This window comes from Gouania willdenowi, chromosome 2 (genome assembly GCF_900634775.1).
Source record: "Gouania willdenowi chromosome 2, fGouWil2.1, whole genome shotgun sequence".
NCBI lineage: Eukaryota > Metazoa > Chordata > Actinopteri > Blenniiformes > Gobiesocidae > Gouania > Gouania willdenowi.
In genome coordinates, this window is record NC_041045.1 from 6,383,286 (window position 1) to 6,403,053 (window position 19,768).

The window sequence follows — 19,768 nt, forward strand, 5'->3', positions numbered from 1 at the left end:
AAAAGAAAGAGATTTCTAGGACCTAAGATGATCACATACCTGTAGATTGTTGTGTGTGTGTGTGTGTGTGTGCTCTCTCACCACTGCGTTTTGCTCCACTCGAGCTCGGATTTGATCCACCTTGCCCGAGACGACCCGAGGAAAGATGGAGGAGTCTGCGCCCTTACAGAACAGATACAGCTCACCTGCTCACGCACGTGCAAACACAAGAGAGACAGAAACAGTGAGTCAGTGCACGTGATTGTTAATATGTGATCCAAAGGTGTGTGTGTGTGTGTGTGTTGCGTACCTGTATTGGCTTTGACGATCACACTCATCCTCCGTCTGACGGAGTCAAAAGTCAAAACTTCCAACAGCTCAAACCTTCAAGAGACAAAAAATCTCATTCAATTATAAAAAAAAAAACTTTAATAGTTCATAACTTCAGCGCCATAGTTACATTCTTGTAAGGCAGGGGTGTCAAACATAATTTAGTTCATGGGCCAAATACAAAACAGTTTGAACTGAAGTGGGCTGCAAATGTTCGGCAAGAAATGAGCAATTTCAACATTATTTTGGCCTATAAATATATGTCAAGGAATGGAAGTTACATATAATATCCAATCTTTAAATTTCCTTGAATTTGTGACCAATTTGTATCCAATTTGGAATAAAAATTGTGGAATAATTTGAAAAAGATAAAGATTGCCCTTTCCACAATTTGTGATTAAAAATGACTGTCGTCATGTGATAAAAGCATGGCATAACTGTGAATACTTGGCAAATATTGTGGACTTTCATTGAATTTATGTATTTGATAGGGCTGAATTAGTTGGTATATTTACACAATGATTTGTGTTTTCTGGATCTGGAGAACAGGGCTGAATGTTGTCTTAAATATGGCACTTACTTTTCAATCTCATCCTCCCTGTTTAAGATTTCCATCTGACCGTCTTTGAGTCTCAAGTAGGTGAAACCAAGTCTGCGTCACACACACACGCAGAGAGAACATTTATATTACACAGCGGTAACATGATGGTAGTCATCTGTCGTGTACAAAATACCTAATGGCATTGAGATTTGGGGAAATACATAAAAAAGCATCTTCCAACAATAAATATCATGAGTTTGAAACAGCTCAAGCGCTTTTCAAAGCCAAAAACAACTAAAAAGGGTTAGGGTTGAAAAATCTTTGCCTGACCTCTTCATGCCCTCCACCAGGGCCACTTCATCAGGAGAGGAGGAGATGTAGAAGGAGGTGGACTTGCCCTGGTGGATGCCGTGTTTGATCCCGTCCACCGTCTCCTCCTCCTTCACCTGCACCGTGTGGCACAGACACAGCGCCCGGAAAAACAGCTCCTCGCGCTCCTGCCATGAGACGACCAACAGTGAGTCAGTAACAGACGCAGACACTGACATGAGAAAACATCACGGCGGAGGCTCACTCTGGCGTCTGGGCCCGGAGACGTGTCGATCATGTCCATACCGACAGCATCTGGCAACACCTGCAACGTAAACACGTTTAACAGTGATATTCTTGGAAAGTGGACACGCGTTACCAAAACCCAACCTTCTTTTGTCGTATCCGTTACCTGTCCGTTACAGATGACTTGTGGTACATAAACATGTCCGTCCACACAGCACTCTATGAATTCCATGTTGTTCTCAGTCAGAGTGCCCGTCTTGTCTGTAAACACATACTCCACCTGAAAAGATAATAATAATTATGCTGTTTCTGGGCGCAACACAAATAAAATATGATTAAAGAATGAATTAAATTAAAAAAAAACATTGAGAAATAAATAGATTAATTAAATTAAATAAAAAATAAAATAAGATAAAATGAAAAAAAATGATAAATTAAAGTAAATTAAAAAATAAAATTTAAATAAAAACAGACAACTAAATAAATAAATTCAATTAAATTAAACTAAAAAAAACTAAATAAAATACAATAAAATAAAGCAATATAAAATAAGACAAAATAAAATAAAATACTGGTACATAAAGAATAAAACAAAATGAGATAAATTATTGAATTAAAAAAGCAGACTAAAGGAATAAATATTCTCCCATTCTGTACAGTACAGATATGCTCTGGTCTCACTGGTTGCCACACCTGTCCGAGCTCCTCATTCAAGTCCGACGTGTTTACAACAGCTCTCTCCCCGAGCTCCTCGTCCATCATCTCGTCATCCCACATGATGAAGTAGGAGCCGAGGAACTTCTGCATCTCCACGGTGACGTACATAGAGACGGGAATGATGTAGTTAAAGAGAACCATGAAAGCCAAGAAGTCTGTGAAGGCCCGAATAAGCTGAGAAAAGATGGCATCACGACAGCAGTGAGAAAAGAGGGAGGTCCTAACTTTTCTGGTGGGAAGGACGTTAAAAATGCTCACAACATGTCTCTGTCTCTCCGTCTCCGTCCTGTGGTTGTACCAGGGTTCATCTCTGTTGGGGTCGGCCTGCCACACGTACTTCAGCGCTGTGTTGATGATAGCTTTGCTGATCAGGATGCACAGATAGACCAACAGGTAGGCATTCATCGATCTGCAGAGGAACACAGACGATTAACCAAAAACCCTCCAAAACTCCGGGTCTGCCTCGTATGGCCCTGCCCATCTCATCACCAGGGGAAGCAGAGTTTCTTAGTGCATTAATGTTTGAGTCAATTTGCGTATTTTTGATGTGTTTTTTGGGTGTTTTATTTGGTTGCGTTGTGTGTATTCTATTTCTATTTCTATTCTACATATTTGTTGTTGCATATTTTTACTTTTTTTATGCTTATTTTGTGTATTTTTCTGTTGTTTGTGTGTTTCAGTTACCATTCTGTGAATTGCATTGTGTTTTGTATTCACAAAGGCAGAGACAAAATTTTAAATATGACTGAAACCTTACAGTAAATATTTAACACTTTGTTTAACCAACAGAGTTTCAGCTTTGGACAAAACCAAACAATGGCTTTGTGGTTTGATTTGAAACTGTGTTACAGTAAGATTATGTTCAGGAAGTCAAGATGTAAAAGGAACAGGGAAACTATGGGATGTCAAAAGTGAACAATAGGTTTGTCAATCTGCTGATATGATATCAGTAAGATAAAAGATAAAACACATATCTGCAGCAGACATGCAAACAATATATATATATATAAATATATGTAAAATGTCAGAAAAAAAGTGTGAATATAATCCACCTCCAGGCAGTCATTTCTCCAGGCCATCTGCATGTAAGGCTGAGTCAACCCAGCCAGAGAATCAACCGAGACGTGAAAAGTGAACAGATGGAGAAAGGATGTGTAAAAATATAGACGATTATCTAATCAGAGCGCAGCGCCCAGCCGTGTCAGTCAATGCTAACGAGTTTTCATGTGAAATGAATGAAAATGAGGAAGGAGAGGAGGCTCACTTTTCCACAGCAGATCTCTTCTGGGACTTAGACTGGTAGTTCAAAGCCATCTTGGTCTCCATGCCTGAGTAGATGGCTACGGCTACAGGTAGAGAAATGGCCACAGCCTCATCATTAGCAACACACAGGAATCCACACCTCATTATGAACATTCAGGCGCTGCCTGCTGACACATTACCATAGATGTATGACGTGTTCTTTAGTGTGGCTCCTCTGAGAAGCAGGTTCTCCGATCCTAACGGCCTGAAAAGCAGAGATTAGGGACAAATTTCTCTTATGATAATTATGTTTTATATCAATCACATTCATAAACAAGGTAAACGTGGACTGTAGCTAAAAAAAAATAAGCATAAAGAGACAAATTTGTGTAAGTAGACCTTCAGGAACGAGGTTAAAACGATATTGGTTTTTCCATAGATTTTGCGTTTCTGTATTTCGCGGTAGAAAATAACATTCTTTTGGTTTTCTGACCATGACCTTTTAAAAAAACTGGTAATTTCCTGTCAAAACCAGAGGTACAATTTTGTGCACTGAAGTAATGTCTGTGTTTTCTGTTGATGGACTGTTGATAAAACTATGTGTTTCAGTCATTTTACACAGTAATATAGATCATTGTTCCCCTTTTCTTACATAATATGTAGCTCATGAGCTAACTGCTAACCTACCGGTAACTTGCTAGCTATGCTTGACCTGCACCACATGTATTTCCAATATACAAAATGTTACATATGTAATGTTTGGAGCCCAATATTGGAAGGTTATTTAATCCTGTATTGTTACAGTTTCAGAGTAAAAAATCATTAGACTCATCGTTTGTTGTGGAGTTCTTACACATTTTAAACTGCTTGGATAATTAGTCTGGGTTACCACTGATTTTCATGAATAGAGCCAAATGGGACCTAAAATTAGGTTAATATATAGATATCGATTAATATTGAAAATTTTGTGTTGGACAATATCGGCATATCGGATATTGGCAAAAAGACAATATCAAGTATCACAAGCTTGGATCAAAGATGATATATTTTACACATGAACAATTCAACTTTAATAAAGTATTTTTTTCCAAACTTTTAAGCTAAAATGCTGAAAGCTAAAGCTAATTCTGTCTTTATTCTTGTTGGGGTTCAGGTTACCTGGCCACTGACTCGTTGCCCATGTAAACGTTGATACGGCCGACGAATCTGTGAGCGATAAAGTAACAAGATATGTCAGAGGTTTATTTAAAATAAGGATTTGTTGGAATGAGTGAGTTTTACTGACTTGTACAGGTCTGGTTGAGGCTGCTCACACTCTATGGTGGCGTGGATGGCGTCCACCTCCTTCTCTGTGTTGTAAGCTTTAGTGTCCTGAACTGCGTAGTATGTCTAAGAGAGGGTGAGGGAAAGAGTGTTTGTGTGGGTGAGTAGATCCAGTAGATAAGGGGAAATTTAAAGAGTTGTGATGTACTTTGTGGCTGCTCTCTCCGTCCAGGCTGGCAGTGGTGACGTAGCACGTCCCATCGTCTCGAGATGTCGACAAAAGGACGAGATCGCAGGGGAAACTCTCGTCTTCTTTAACCAGGACGACGTCTCCAACCTGAGCGATGAGCAAAGGAGCCACTAAACTAAACTAAACACTTGCATGACCTCTCAGCGATGAACCAAGACTTCATTCACTGTTATTTATGTGTCAACAACGCACAATAAACCTTAATGTAATTCCAAGTGTAAACTACGCACCCGGAGCTTGCGGCTCTGCTTGCGGACTATTTTCCCGTGCTGCACCACGTGCACTGGACAGCGATTGACGGCGTTGTCCGCTTTGTGTCGCAGCCAGTCTTCATAGCCCTGAGACAGAAACAGACAGTGTAAATACTCATCAGCGTGCGCTACTATCTGAAATTAAACGTCAGGCAAAGAGAAAAAAAACAAAGTAAAACTAGATCTCCCACCTGTTTGATGGCTGTGACAGTGATGACAAAAAAAAGAGGGAGCCCACTGGTGATGGGACTGGTGGGCGTGTCGATGATCAGCTGATTGAGGATTGTTAAACAAAATAAAAAAAACATAAATACCTCAAAACGCCTCCAAGTGGTTTAGGTGATTTTGAAACACTGCTACATTGACACTGAGGAGCATTTTAAACCTAAAAAGTAAATACCTGAACCAGAAATATGATGAGGAAGTAAAAGTTGGCGACTCTCCTGAACTGTTCAAACAAGTTCTTTGGGATGAAGTTCCAAAATGTGTACTGGAAACACAAAATCAGACGTGATCAGTCACATGGTCATCAAGGATTTAACCTTTATTTCATTCAAATGTCAAATCAAGTGCATTTAAATTGTATTATAGACACAACACAGAAACAGGATAAAGACTGGGATAGAAAATAAAAATAATATACAGTAAAAGATCACCATCGAACCATCTAGTAGCTGCTTTCTTCTGAAGTTTCCCTCAGGAAATTGATTAAAAAGTATACAAAAATAAAGATGAAAAATGTGAATAAATGAATACATTGAAAAACCTCTAGTATTAACAAAACAAAAGGCTTGGCAGAAAAGGTTTTGGCTTGCCTGTGATGTGTCATCCGCACAACATACTGTAGATATAAAATGTGTCAAGATGAATTGTATAATGTGTGAACAGCACATAATCTGTGATTCTATGACTTTCTGAAACAGCACAAATCAGTTTTTTAAATGCAGTCCTAACGAGAAAGAATATCTGTGAATTTTTATTCTTACAATTCCTCCTATTAAAAGTCTTCAGAGAGATACAGTGTTCATAAACAAGGCACCACTAACAACTCTGAGTGCCAAACAACTGAGACACACAGACCTGTTCACTTCTGGTAACACACATTACACTCAGGCCTCAAATTATTAGTGATTACGTCAAAAACAAACAGAAATCAGTTCACTTTCAGAAACAGAAATAGCTCTATGGTTTGGCATAAACCCTCACATACAAGTTTTGGGAGAATATCACGCATTTTTAGCACATTTTTCCCTTTAAAATGGTTGTTAAATGTGCAGCAGGCTAAAAAACCAAGATAAAACTGAATTCTGGCACTACGAAATCTCACGCAACAAAATCCCGAGCTACAAAATTTTGCGCTAAGAAATCTTGTGCAAGGGAAATCTTGCACTATGAAATCACGTGCCAAGAAATCTCTCGTCACAAAATCTCACGCAATATTATCTCGCGCTACGAAATATTGCGTTATGAAATCTTGCGTCACGAATTCTTCAGCTATGAAATCTCCAGCTACAAAATCTCTCGCAACATTATCTCGTGCTACGAAATCTTGCGTTATGAAATGTCACGTCACGAAATCTTGAGCAACATTATCTCGTGCTGCAAAATCTTGCGTTATAAAATCTCGACCTATGAAATCTCCTGCTACAGAAAATCTCGCAACCTTATCTCGCGCTACAAAATCTTGCGTTATGAAATCTCGAGCGACAAAATCTTGCGAGTACACTTAGTTGAATGCACTTTTTCGACTTCTGACTTCTGAACTTCGGGAAAATTTGAAATGGGAAATTGGAGGCCGTATTGGTGCATCATGTGACTTATATGACTCGATATTATTGTTATTATACAAACAACCTTTGAAACAATGCAGATCTTAGCAAAAATCTAAAATTCTCATTAACTGTGCATTCAGAGGTATAGTTAGATTTGATTTTATCAGCCCGTGACTTTTCAACAGATTAGTTCATATCTGAGAATTTGAGTTTTTATTACATTTAGAAATCAATTTGTAACGGACACACTTTTAGAGAGATTCAATTAGGAGTAAGAAGTGTGACAACCACATCTCTGAATGTGTTAAATGCAGAGAACGATTGTCCTGTATGTGATGATTACAGTAAGTGGTTTTTACACACTGCATCAATGCAGAATGGCGATGCCTGGACTTACCTTAGACGAGACTATTCTGTTGTCGGGAAACCTTTGCTGTATAAAGGCCTCTGTTCCCGGAGGCGGCTCCTTATGTCCAATATAAATTGTCCTGCTGTCCACCCAGTTCTCCTCACCAGCGCACTGCACAAGCAACACACGATCTGTGTCAGGATACTGGAGTGTATACTACAGTAAAGAGGAGTTTACAGGCAGTTCTAGTGAATAAACACACACACATACATGGACGCAGCCTTATTTGACTATTAGGATTTACATTTCCCTCCAAATACACCCACAGTTACTGGACAGGGCGTACAGGCCCGTATATCGCGGAACTACTCCCCAGTAAGATGTGATCTTTTATGACACTGCCGATATCTCCCTTTTAAGTGCTGCTGATTTGCAACCTTTACAAATTAGATATATATAGATGGGATTTGAATTATTAATCTCCGCCTGCTGGACTGAATGCAAGGTCAGCTAAAGTTAGCAAATTCCAGGCACTTAAGGGCAGGAAATCTAAAGGTCTGCACCTGTAAAAACCAGTGCAAATGTCAGTACACTTGTCATTTTGTGTGTTTTTCTGATCATTTTGTGTGTTTTTTGAGTCATTTTGGGTGTTTTTGTACTCCCAGGCCACCAGTTGCACATGCCTGCTCTAAAAACACAGACTGCTTAGTCACACTGAAGTCTGCGTGATGGGCAAAAAATGACAGAGGCAATAAAATGTGCTTTCCTTTCATTAAAATGACTTCTTCAATTTTTCGGATGCGTGAATTACATTTCCCGTTGGCTTCATCGTCCTCAAAAAGCAAAAAGTAACTCACACAATCCAACACATTAACAAGAAGTGACATTAATCTGCAGCCAGTGATTGAGATTGAGTGTCAGGAGACTTCACGTCCCAGTTTCTCACACACACACACACACACTTATACACACACAGTTATCTCTCCGCTCCAAGATTATGTTGTTTAGGTAGGAGGCTATTTATATCTGACCTCCAATTGTCCACTCGCTGCAAAGGAATGCAGGCAATGGATGACAGACGTATACACGTCACAGAAACCTGATCTATGAGATCTACCACCTACCTGCTCAATAATACAGCTTTTCTCATCTGTGACGTACTTAATGAAGCTTTACAAGCAGCAAAGCTTCAAAAACAAACAATTAGTGATAGTTCATTCATATCCTACGTGCTTTCTACAAATTAATCAGCACCAAAAACAGAAATGCAGAATTAATAGTTTTAATGAGAAGGATTGCATGAGCGTGAGCTCATGCAATCATCGTTCTCTACCCTTCCAGTCCTTCCAGTCTAGTCTGCTAAACATCGGGGGTATAGCTCAGTGGTAGAGCATTTGACTGCAGATCAAGAGGTCTCCGGTTCAAATCCGGATGCCCCCTTCTTTTGAATAAGATATCTATTTACACTTAAATTATGAAGCATAAAGATGGAAAAAGTACCGTTTGGAAGGTTTTCTTTTGTTTTGTTTTTCAAGGTAGGTCTCGGAGTTTTGAAAGAACAGTACAACCACAAAGTATTCACACTAGGGCTGGGACAATACACCGAGTTCACTGTACAATTCATACATACATACATTCATTTGACTTTGAACTTTATAAGAGCTTTTCAAGTTTAACAAAAAATAAACAATAGAATAAATTGTATTTCAGACTTTTCCTTCTTTTCTTAAAGTGCCACTGCCAGACTGAAACTAGAACCACACAGCTGATATATATTTATCATCATGATATCCCTTAAAAACATCCACACAGACCTTAAATTTGCTGACCTGTGGAGGAAGCAACGTGCCTTAGCCTACTAGAAGGAGAAAAACAACAATGGAGGGTAGAGAGAGCCAGCATGTCAGAATCTAAAGGGAAAAACTACACATTTGGGTTGCTCAAGGACATTCTCAGGCTGATCCTGAAGCTACTGCTTTGTTATCTTGGCTGAGCTTTGTGTCATCGTTGTGTTGGAAAATAATCTATGTCCGAAGCTTGGAGCACTCTGGGGCCAGTTCACATTAAGTATCTCTTTTTTTGGCTGTTGTAATCTTAACCTGTGGCATAAAAACTTCCCCACAGCATGATGCTACCACCGCCATGCTATGTGACGTTAGTCTGTAATGTTACAAAATGTGGAAAAAGGTGAAAGATGGAGGTGGAAATGGAGCTCCCGGCTGGACGATTTGGACCGAAACTCATATCTTGATATATTTTCTCAAAATGTCAATATACGACATTAATCTCAATTTTTTTTCAATCAATAAGATCTTACCAGAAAAACTATTCTGGGTTAAATTTGCTGATGCAAAATGTCACATTTATTAACAAAAAGCTCGACAATATGTTCCACTTTGAAGTTTTTCTCCTATAAGGGACAGCACGTGTGAGTGTGTTCTGTAGTGTGACTTGTTTAGGGGATGGTCAGGGTTAGGACGCACTCAGAAATCCATCTAACTGTGCTTTTCATGCTGTTCTGAGAAGTAGTGAATGCAGCATCTCCTAAAACAAGTATTTTAATACAAAATGAGCTATAAAATAAATATATATAATTATAGGATATATTGTAATTTCCTATATCACCAAAATATAAATCGTGATATATTGCCCAGGCCAAGGTTGGAATGACATTTAAATTTCAGAATGTGAAACATTTCCTGTTAGATTGATCGGGTTATTTTGTCTTGAAATTTGGGGGTTCAGAGTTTTTTTGATGTATACAAAATCAAAGAAATAGTTTGAATAAAAAAAACTGTTATCAGATCCATTTTCAATCCCTCGCGCCATTTCTCCGTACACACTGCATCTGGACGTGAACATTGTGTGGACTGAGTCTGATGGTCCTCTGAGCTCCGTGTGCAACGTTATTGCTTTTCTCACTTCTTTCCTCTCCATCTCTCACCACAACCTGCACGCCACACAAGTAGACGATCCCTCCACTATCGATTGTGTTCAGCTTTCATCCGGATTTGGGCTTTTTGCATGAAAGCCTGTCTGAGTTTAATCCAATAGAATGGCATCTTTACAAAATAAAAGCCAGACTTATAAAATAAAGCGCCGCTGTATTATCTCCCGCCTTTAGTCTTTGGATGTAAGCGGAGACTTTGGACTATTCTGGATCTCGATAATCACTTTTAGCAGCGCATCATATTTCAGGATGCGACAGGCTTCATGGGTGTATTTATAGTTATGAGGGAAACATTTGTGGTCCAGGCGAGGAGAATGAACAGAGAGAGAACTCTGCTTTCACATCCACTTTACTCAAACTCAGCATCTAAACAGCAAACATGAAGTAAGGAAGCTAAACAGAAAACAGGGTAATTATTACGGGGGATAGAGTTAGAATCTGGTGACAATCTGGTGAAGTAAAAATTAAGATTTAATCAGGCATAATACAGGGATACTTAAAACAGACTAAGAGAAAATCTCGTGAGACTGCGCTGTCCCGCTTCATATTATTGTAAAAAAAAAAAAATACTGTTTTTTTTTTTTTTTTACAAGATTTACCTAAATTAATACATATTTAGCATTTTGTCATAATTTTGAGATGTTTAGTATGTCAGTACGTACATCAAATAAGTAAAAGATAATAAAATGGGAATACATGTATCCCAAAAGCCATATTTTTCTTTTTTTTTTTACAAACAAACAAAATCAGGCCAAATATATCCAAATCTAAAATTACAGTACCACAGTAGAGTGTAATAAAAAACGACCCTCACTGACTGTCCAAAAACCTCAAATTAAAGACCAAACAAAGACGTGGAAATGAAAGAAAGTAGTAAGTAAAATTCCAATTTTTGACTGTTAAATTCAAATTTTTATTTGTCAAACTGATGCCATTCGGATCAAAGCGAAAAAGCTTTATTTTTTTTTGATCAGATCAGGTGTGATAACCTGAACATGAGGAACCTATCCTCTCTCCAGCACATAGCTCAGACCTTCAGGTTGATTAATATCAGCGGCGCTAAAATATCATTTTGTAAATTAGATGAATCAGTAAATTCCAGTGACTTCCCACCTACGCTTACACTAAACTGGATTGATCCATAATCCAGCACTAGTAGCATAAACAACTCTACTCAACTACACACACACAAATCCAGAAATCCACTCGTGCTCGCTGTTAATCACTGCAGTGACATTAGGGTCGGTTCTGAATGGTGCCTGGAAACCACTGATAACATTTACAGAGGAAATCTTTGCTCGACACACAAACTTCTGTCGTTTAGGACCTGAGTGGTGATTTCTACTGAGGGTTTTATCTCCTGCTGCAACAGGCAGCTGCTGAGGATGAGTCTGAAAAAGAAGTGCTAGAAAACGCAGCGCTGTCAGCAATACAGTATACGACACACACACACACACACTCGTCGCAAATCCAAACCGTCGCTCATAGATCAGGTTTACATGTGTAAACACAGCACGCACACCTCCTTATCGCTGATGCAGCTGAGCCTCTGAGATAACCAAAGTGCTGCTTGCGTTGTGTGAGTGAGTGCTTTTTCTCTCGTGCACTTTGGCGGGAAAAAAGACAATGCGAGAGCAGATCCAGCAATTAAAGCTACTGCGTGCGAGGGTTTTATGTGCACATGAGGATCCACGAGAGGCAGTAAAACGACGAAACCGCTGCATTATGCATAAGTGCAGCAGACACTCCACAAAATATCAGGTGTGACCACACTGCTGCAGAGAGCGTATCGCCACCAATCGTCCTCATATGTGTGCGCGTGCACGATACCTGAGTCACAGATTAAAGACCAGCTGTTCTCCCCGTCTGTCACAGGGACTCTGCCAGCCCAAATGACCCAAAGATAAATCGACACTTCAGATCAAGCCCCAGAAACCAAATTAAATATTGTCTTTGCATGGACATCGAATGGTTTTCTAGGAGGCAAAAAGATTGCATAATTACTTTAAAGCACAGTTCTGGTCAATTTCCTGCATGTGCTTCATACGGCCTTTAATTTTCTGTGTCACAATTTCCCAATTTTGGTTTCAGGGTTTCCTTTTCATCATCTTTCCCTGTTTAGATGACTTTACTGGCTAATAAAATTCCCAAAAACCGTAGCAAACATGTTAAATAGGGTTAATCGAGTCAACTACTGTTATTAATTTGACATTTTATAGGCTTCAGGTGATTTAAAGTGTAGCAACGTTAGCAACAATGGTAATGTGGTCTTAAAAAATTCATTGTGAAACCTTTAATTTCGCAAACAGGTAAATAACTCTCACGTTTTGCACAGCCGTGCTATTTTTAGATGCTTATGCCATGAAGTATCACCAGGTAAACTTTTCATCAACAGTTCATCTAATACACCAACAGCTAAAGCTATTTTTGGAGCAGAGCTTTTTCATCACAACACGTTAAAAAGATTTTCAATCACAGGATAACATGATCACAACTCTATCCGTTACACGTAGCGAGAGATTTTGAAAGTTATATTTGTCCATTTGTCACATTTTCTAAACATTCAGTCACTTGTTTTCCAGTGAAAAATAGGGTGTAAATGTGTGATATTGTCCCAAAACATGCATGTAAGACATTCCCGTGTCATGTTGGGGGCTAATTTCAAATAAAAAGAGATTATTTGTGTTTTAGAACGTGCATTCTGTATTGTCCGTCCTCTACATTTGATTTCAGGGGCTTTAAGCAGGCCTGTCTACAAACTGTCTGTAAGCGTCTGACTCACAGACAGTAATTTGACCTTTATAATAGCTGCTGCACACATGTAGAGACACACACATTCATTAACTACACGCACACACCCACAGCTGGTAAAATAACATGACAGCACTGCCAGCGTAAAAATCAGCAGATTTAAACATTCTGCGACTGCTACGCCTGCGTGTCTCTACGTGCTGCTGTTTCAGGAAAACAAAGGAGAGTAATGTGAAGGAGTTCAGTGTCTGAGGTCTGTGTTTGCACACAGAGACATTAGTTTACAACTCAATAAATGTGTTCCCACAAAACCACTGCTTTCTTTTATTCAGGAACTGGGAAAAGCATGGAAAGAAGAAGCAGACGATGGCCTCAGTATCTGATTAATCGCAATGTAAATACTCAGATTTGACTAAATCACTGCACTGCTGTGTCTTTATTCACACTCCAAATACAGGATAGATAGAGGGCAGATAGACCCATAGACCAACCAGTGTGCGTTTGACTCATACTGCATAGAAGGCCATTGTAGTTCGTTTCCTGTGGATAAGTGCAGTCGTTCAGGGGAAACAACCTTACACATTGTCCATACATGCCTCCCTCTGTCTGCAGAGAGTGAGTGAGACTGGGGTCACATGACCGCCCCATGACTGGACCAAAGGCAGACATGTCGCACAGGAATAATGTTGGAAGTGTGAGACGGCTAAAGGGAATGAATGGTGTTCCCCTGATTTATTAGTGTTGTTGTTGTGGAATCTGTTTCTTTGCCGTTTCCCACGAGAAAACCTCTTTATTATTATAGTATTATTTTGACAATAAAGTCCTTAGTTTAAATGTGCGCGTTTTAAATTGACACAAAGCCTGAAATGTCTACTGTCTACTTCCTCCCTGGAGCTGAAACTTCCTGATTATGGCTGCTACTTCCTGTGGGAGAAATGGACAAAGTACAAATATAGAAATAGGTTTCTTAGTTTGAATGGTTGGCAACTGGCGGTCCGGGACCACATGTAGTCCCGGACCGTCTAATTTGTGCGGCCAGTGACATTAATGTACAAAATGACAAAAACACACGAAAAAGTAGAAATGCAAAAAAATTACTGCCAAAAAGACAACGCACACAAAAATAACACAACAATGTACAAAGCGATAACGAAAATACACAAAAATTACTCAAAAACAACAAAAAAATATCTGAAAATTTACAAAATGACAACTAAAATACACAAAATGGCACACAAAATTACAGAAAACTATACAAAAAAGACCAAATAAACACCTAAAATGAGAAGATATACAAAAATACTCCAAAAAACATACAAAATTACAGTAAAAATACAAAACAACGACCAAAATAAACAAAAATTTAAAGAAAAATATGCAAAACTACAACAAAAATATGCAAAATGACTCTGAAAGACATCCAAAACTTCAGAAAAATGTGTGAAACAATGACCAAAATGAACCAAAATTCCAGAAAAATACAGAAAACAACAACAAAAACGCATAAAGTGAGAGAAAAATATACAAAATAAACTACAAAAACATAAAAAAGTGGCCCTCAAATCAGAAAATCACATTTAGTACGATATATAGGGCCCTAAGTATACTTATTCACCTCAAAACGATGACATAATAGTTGTCATCTCGTAGAGTTTAAGCGCTGCTTTCCCTTCACTGAGTGGCAGCACCATTAGCTCACTGTTCTGTGTGTCCGTATCTATTACATCACTCAGCTGGTGCTCACACTTCCTGCTGTAATCTCTCAGGAGATCGGGGAAAAGCACCAAAACATTTCAATAACCTTTTCAAAAGGTTTATTCCCACCTTTTTTCCTCTCTCCCTCCCCCTCTTGCTAATGCGGGCATCTTTCAGTTCTCCCTAATGTTCTCAGACCGTGCCTCCTAATGGCAGTAATTATATTGTTTATGTTGCCTCGTAACTGTCCACACACACACACACACACACACTGAAATACACAAAGAAACACCAAATCTTGCCTATACTAAAGTTTCAATTAAAACTGGGTAACAAAAGCAACTAAACTGAAAAACTCCACTTCAAAATAAGCTATAAAATCTGGATTATTGTGACAAAATCCAATAAAAACTGAATATTTTCACATGCAATCAGACAAGCAGGCATCACCACTTCTCTCAGTTCAACTTGTATCGACTGTAAAAGTTGGTCTAAATAGTTTTCTCACTGAAGTTGAAAAACGTCCACATTTTTGCCCACGTGCCAGGTTGTCCGTATGGCGTGTCATCAGCTCTCAGGGATACTGCGATCCCAGTAAAACTATGCATGCTGGGAGCACCCGAGGGGCCTGAACCCAACACAAAAGCCTTGAGACATGGAATAGTTTGAGTCTCACCTGAATCAGGAACCTCATTCTCAAAGATACGCACTCACTCTGTCATTGCGCAGATTAATGTGATCCGTACCAAGGCCGGACTCCGCCTCATCCTTAATGTCTGTCAGTGTCAGTGTCAGTGTGTCCGTGAAGAGGAAAGTCCATGAGTGCGGCTTCTTACTTAAATACGGTCGTCTTAAATCGATCACATTCTAATCACGTGATAAGACTCGCTTTGACTCCTTCAATAATATAATACGCTGCCACACAGAGATTCATTGTTATATTAAAAAGTGCGAAAATAAAATAAAAACAGGCTGAGTCCTAACCATGACTTTGCTCTGATGATGTCAAATGGTGGCCCAGGGACCACATGCGGACCTCTGTTTATTTTTGTGCGGCCCCCATAGTGACCCAAACACACTAAGTAAAAAGACATACACCCAAAATGACAACAAAACACACAAAATAGTAGAAAAATGCACAAGACAACAGCAGAAATACACAAAATGACTCCAAAAAACACAACAGTACAGAAAAATAGGGAAAATGACGACAAAAATATAGGAAATTACTTCAAAAACACAAAAAAAGAAAGAAAAATACACAAAATGACAATAAAAATAGACCGAATGAAAGAAAAATACACACAATGACAACAAAAATGCTTAAAAACCCACAAAATTACAGAAATATACAAAGTTATAATAAAACCATAAGAAATTACTTCAAAACAATTGAACGCAATGCACACAAAAATAACAGAACAATGTACGAAACGCTAACCAAAATACACACAAAAAACCATACAAAATTACATAAAAAACACAAAATTACATCACAAACTACAGAAAAAAACTACCAAACGACTACCAAAATCAACCAAAACACCAGAAAAATACTGAAACTAAAACACACAAAGTAAGAGAACATTTTACAAAAAGATAAAAACAATATTTCCTGTATTAATGCTTACATGAATAAAGGAGCAGGAATTCATCAACTGTGACAAACAAAACATAGCAATCTAATCTCACTAATCTGGTGCACACATTTGTCTTAGAATTAACTAATAATAATTTCATGAATTTTACCTTTTAAACTGTAAAAGACTGGGTTTGTGTAAATTGTTGCCTCGATGTAATAGAGTAGATTCTAAATGTACAACTCTGACCTTAAAAAAACTCCCACAAGTCTGTCTTGTGGTCAAATTTGATGCATTAGTGCAGATTTCTTTCTTGGGATATTTGAACACTTACGATACGATCAGAACTGAAGATGGGAAAATACTACACATGACTATCATTCTGTCTCATGGCTTAAGTGGCATCAATGTGCTCGTCTATTGTACAATGTTATCAGTTAATGGAATATTTTATATGGCTGTGTGAAACAAAAAAACTTTTTGTGGTGATTTTAACAACATTCTACGAGCTGTGAGAGTGAAACTAACAGAGAACAGGATCAATGGAGCCTAATGGCGTCATGTGGAGCTCATGGGACTGATCACCTGACGGGCCCAAGCATCACAGCACAAAGATCTTCATCAAATTCTTTCTCTTCAGAACAAATGAAGCCTCAGCGTGAAAGCAGGATCAATTGATTGTTTCAAACTAAAACATGGAAAAGAAAAGCCGTCAGCGTGACGGCGTTTGCAGCTTTTTTTTCCACCAGTGGTGCATCTCCGTATCCTCAGCCTGTTTCTAAGAACAGTTGTATTTACTGTGTGGGGATTTTTATTTTTATTTTTTACGACCACTTAAAACATCAGCGGAAACGTACTTTGCAATAAGAACAGCTCTCCTCCCCCCTTTGAATGTGCATCAAACAATCAAAGCTGGATATTTACTCTGCTGCAGCGCCGCAGTCCAGACTGAACGGCTGATCATTTACACTGGAGGACACGAGCTCTGCCACAATGGCCGACACCTCCATGCATCACAAAATGCTCCTAAAAACAACATTTCTACACTCAGCAAGATTTAAATTCAGCTCAGTGACACATTTAGATGAGGCTTTTTTTTTCTCTAACGGGCAATTACACTCAAATATTAATGTGGTTATTATTTATTCATGTTAAAATGCTACCACCTTTAAACGATTTAGTTTGGATACACAGCACACTGCTTAATGCTGCACTCAGGAAGATATATATTTTTGACCATGGGTTCATTATTTATGAGGCTTCAATGGTGTATTATTATACTTTTACAGGTTTGTGTAAAATTCCTTGCTGTAATTTGGGAATAAGCAGCACTTATGGGAAGTCTCCTACTGCTCAATAACAACAATCTTCCCATTAGACGGAATAATATGTACAATATGTTGTCATAAAAATCCGCTCGTCTGACTTTATATAGACAAACTTTAATGACTTGATCGATGATCACAGCAGGGCCACAAAAATAGGACATTATCAACATTCACGTCAGCATTTAAAATAATGACCAACCAGGAAAATGTAAAGAGTTTGATCTATTATTGTTGTTGAGAGTTATTTTATGTCGTTTTTTTAATCTTCTCCCAGTCTCTCTGTCCACTTACAATTAGTGATAGATCGATACGTCAGCCGGCTAATATAATCGGACGATTTTTGCATTTTTTACGTGTATCGGCATCGGCTGATGGGGGCTGCTGCGTTCGCTGATCAGCATTATTTACAGAGAGCAGAAATATTTTTTACTCGTTCTTGTTCTACCTCACCTTTGTTAATTTCAATAAATGTTCCTTTTTTAAAAATTGAGACTCGTACCATTTGCTATCATCATTGTGTAATTTTTATGGTGTAAACTGAGGGAGCAAAAGTAGTATGAGCTCCAAATATCGGCTCAAGAAAATCAGCACGCCGTATCATCGGCTACGGCCAAAAAAGAGCCATATTGGTCTATTCCAGGGGTCTGCAACCTGTGGCTCTGGAGCCTCATGTGGCTCTTTGACTCTTATGCAATGGCTCCCTATAGCTTTAAAAAAAACTATTGAAATAAAGAGTTTTTTTTTTACAGAAGCTATTAATGATTAATGACAAATAAAATCAAGATACAACAATTTGTTAACCTAAAATAAATCATGTTGTGCAATGACTCAGCACCTTCCTACTTCACCTCCTGCAACATCTACAGACCATCAACTTTCCTCCACCTGTGACTAACCTTAAGTTTTAAATCCCTGGTAAGATTGTGTGGGAACAGATTAATTTAATCGCCAATGTGCTGGTTAAATATGCATGCTTTGTGTGTGGCAAGAAATGAGCAATTAGCATGTGTTGACAACATGATCATGAGTTATCAAATTCAAGCTACTTTTTGTAGCCCTCTAAAAAAATAATAAAAAAAACTTCTTTATTTAACATTGTGTTCATGTAAACTGAGATGCATAAAAATTTAAAGATGCAAGATACTGTTTTATTTCTTGATGTCAATTTATTTTATTTTATTTTAAACTGTTTTTAAGTTGCCGTTTACGTCAATAAAATTGAAATCAAATGAAATCATTCTATATAATTGTATTTGTGTATAATTTATTACACTGTATTGTCTTTATTGAGAAGGTATTTTTTCGGCTTTAATCCTGGTGAGACGAGACAAAATGGCTCCTTGTAGAGAAAAGGTTGCAGACCACTGGTCTATTCCTACCTACAATATCAGGGATTTGCACCAAATGTTCTCAAAATTTGCAAGAATTCTCCGGGTTTTAGAATTTGGGAATTTGGAGGAGTGAGCTATCTACAACTTTTATGGTGATTTCTAAAGAATCTTGTTTTTGACTTTGAACAAAATCTTCTATCGGGATGAATTTGGGCTCCTGGCCTTGAGGTAACTCCTTTTGAGACATGTCCTAATAGTTAAAGCGGGCAGGCCACTTCTATAGGGTGAATACCAGACAGACTCATAACTGACGGTAAGGGCTTGCTGTGTCATAAGTTGGTGCTGCTGGACTGGCAGTCTGTGAGGCTATAGAGCAGCAGCCAGAGTGCATTGATAATGCTGAGAAACAATCAATGACGCTTCACGATCACGTGCGTGAATTGCAGTGCCCTCCCCAGTTCAACTCTTATTGCAAAAGCTAATTTAAATCCGGCTCCCAATCAGGCATCAGCATGTACAGGCAATTATACTAATAATGATCACAATGCAGTCCTGTCGCTTGTCTCTAGGCAACAAACCTGCATTCTGGAAGATGCAATGGGATCGTGTGTAGAAACTTAGAAAGGTAATTCAACTTTATAAGTTGCGAGTGGCCTTCCAAGTGGAGCTATTAAATACGGCTGAAAAGCTTTTTAATGTTCCTAAGGCAGACATAGGCAACTGGCGGCCAGGGGGCCACATGTGGCCCTTGGTCTAATTTTATGCGGCCCCCAAAACAAATCCCCAAAAATTGTATTTCAAGAAGTTGGAAGGAATATAAAGCCCAACATAACATTAAAAAAAAACCACCCAAGACACACAAATCGACAGCAAAATGCACAAAG

General features: G+C 38.5%; 1 protein-coding gene and 1 non-coding gene across 10 annotated transcripts in view; one reads left to right on the top strand and one right to left on the bottom strand.

Annotated features, from left to right (window-relative positions):
- atp11a (ATPase phospholipid transporting 11A) overlaps positions 1-19,768 on the bottom strand; it is a 44,467-nt gene that overhangs the window by 11,114 nt on the left and 13,585 nt on the right. For all 9 annotated transcript variants that reach the window (XR_003675329.1, XR_003675328.1, XM_028463809.1 and 6 more), the window contains exons 4-20: positions 7,298-7,420; positions 5,529-5,618; positions 5,320-5,400; positions 5,108-5,215; positions 4,836-4,964; positions 4,650-4,753; positions 4,523-4,570; positions 3,565-3,629; positions 3,387-3,468; positions 2,381-2,531; positions 2,099-2,296; positions 1,572-1,685; positions 1,425-1,484; positions 1,181-1,347; positions 890-961; positions 290-363; positions 82-185 (exon numbers count right to left, since the gene is read on the bottom strand). Coding sequence is in view for 7 of the 9 variants with exons in the window: in XM_028463809.1 (XP_028319610.1) it covers positions 82-185; positions 290-363; positions 890-961; positions 1,181-1,347; positions 1,425-1,484; positions 1,572-1,685; positions 2,099-2,296; positions 2,381-2,531; positions 3,387-3,468; positions 3,565-3,629; positions 4,523-4,570; positions 4,650-4,753; positions 4,836-4,964; positions 5,108-5,215; positions 5,320-5,400; positions 5,529-5,618; positions 7,298-7,420 (1,770 nt within the window). In the remaining 2 variants the exon portion in view is untranslated. The remainder of the gene's footprint in view (positions 1-81; positions 186-289; positions 364-889; positions 962-1,180; positions 1,348-1,424; positions 1,485-1,571; positions 1,686-2,098; positions 2,297-2,380; positions 2,532-3,386; positions 3,469-3,564; positions 3,630-4,522; positions 4,571-4,649; positions 4,754-4,835; positions 4,965-5,107; positions 5,216-5,319; positions 5,401-5,528; positions 5,619-7,297; positions 7,421-19,768) is intronic.
- trnac-gca (transfer RNA cysteine (anticodon GCA)) lies at positions 8,618-8,689 on the top strand. Its single transcript has one exon. It is a non-coding gene; the product is annotated as a tRNA-Cys (tRNA).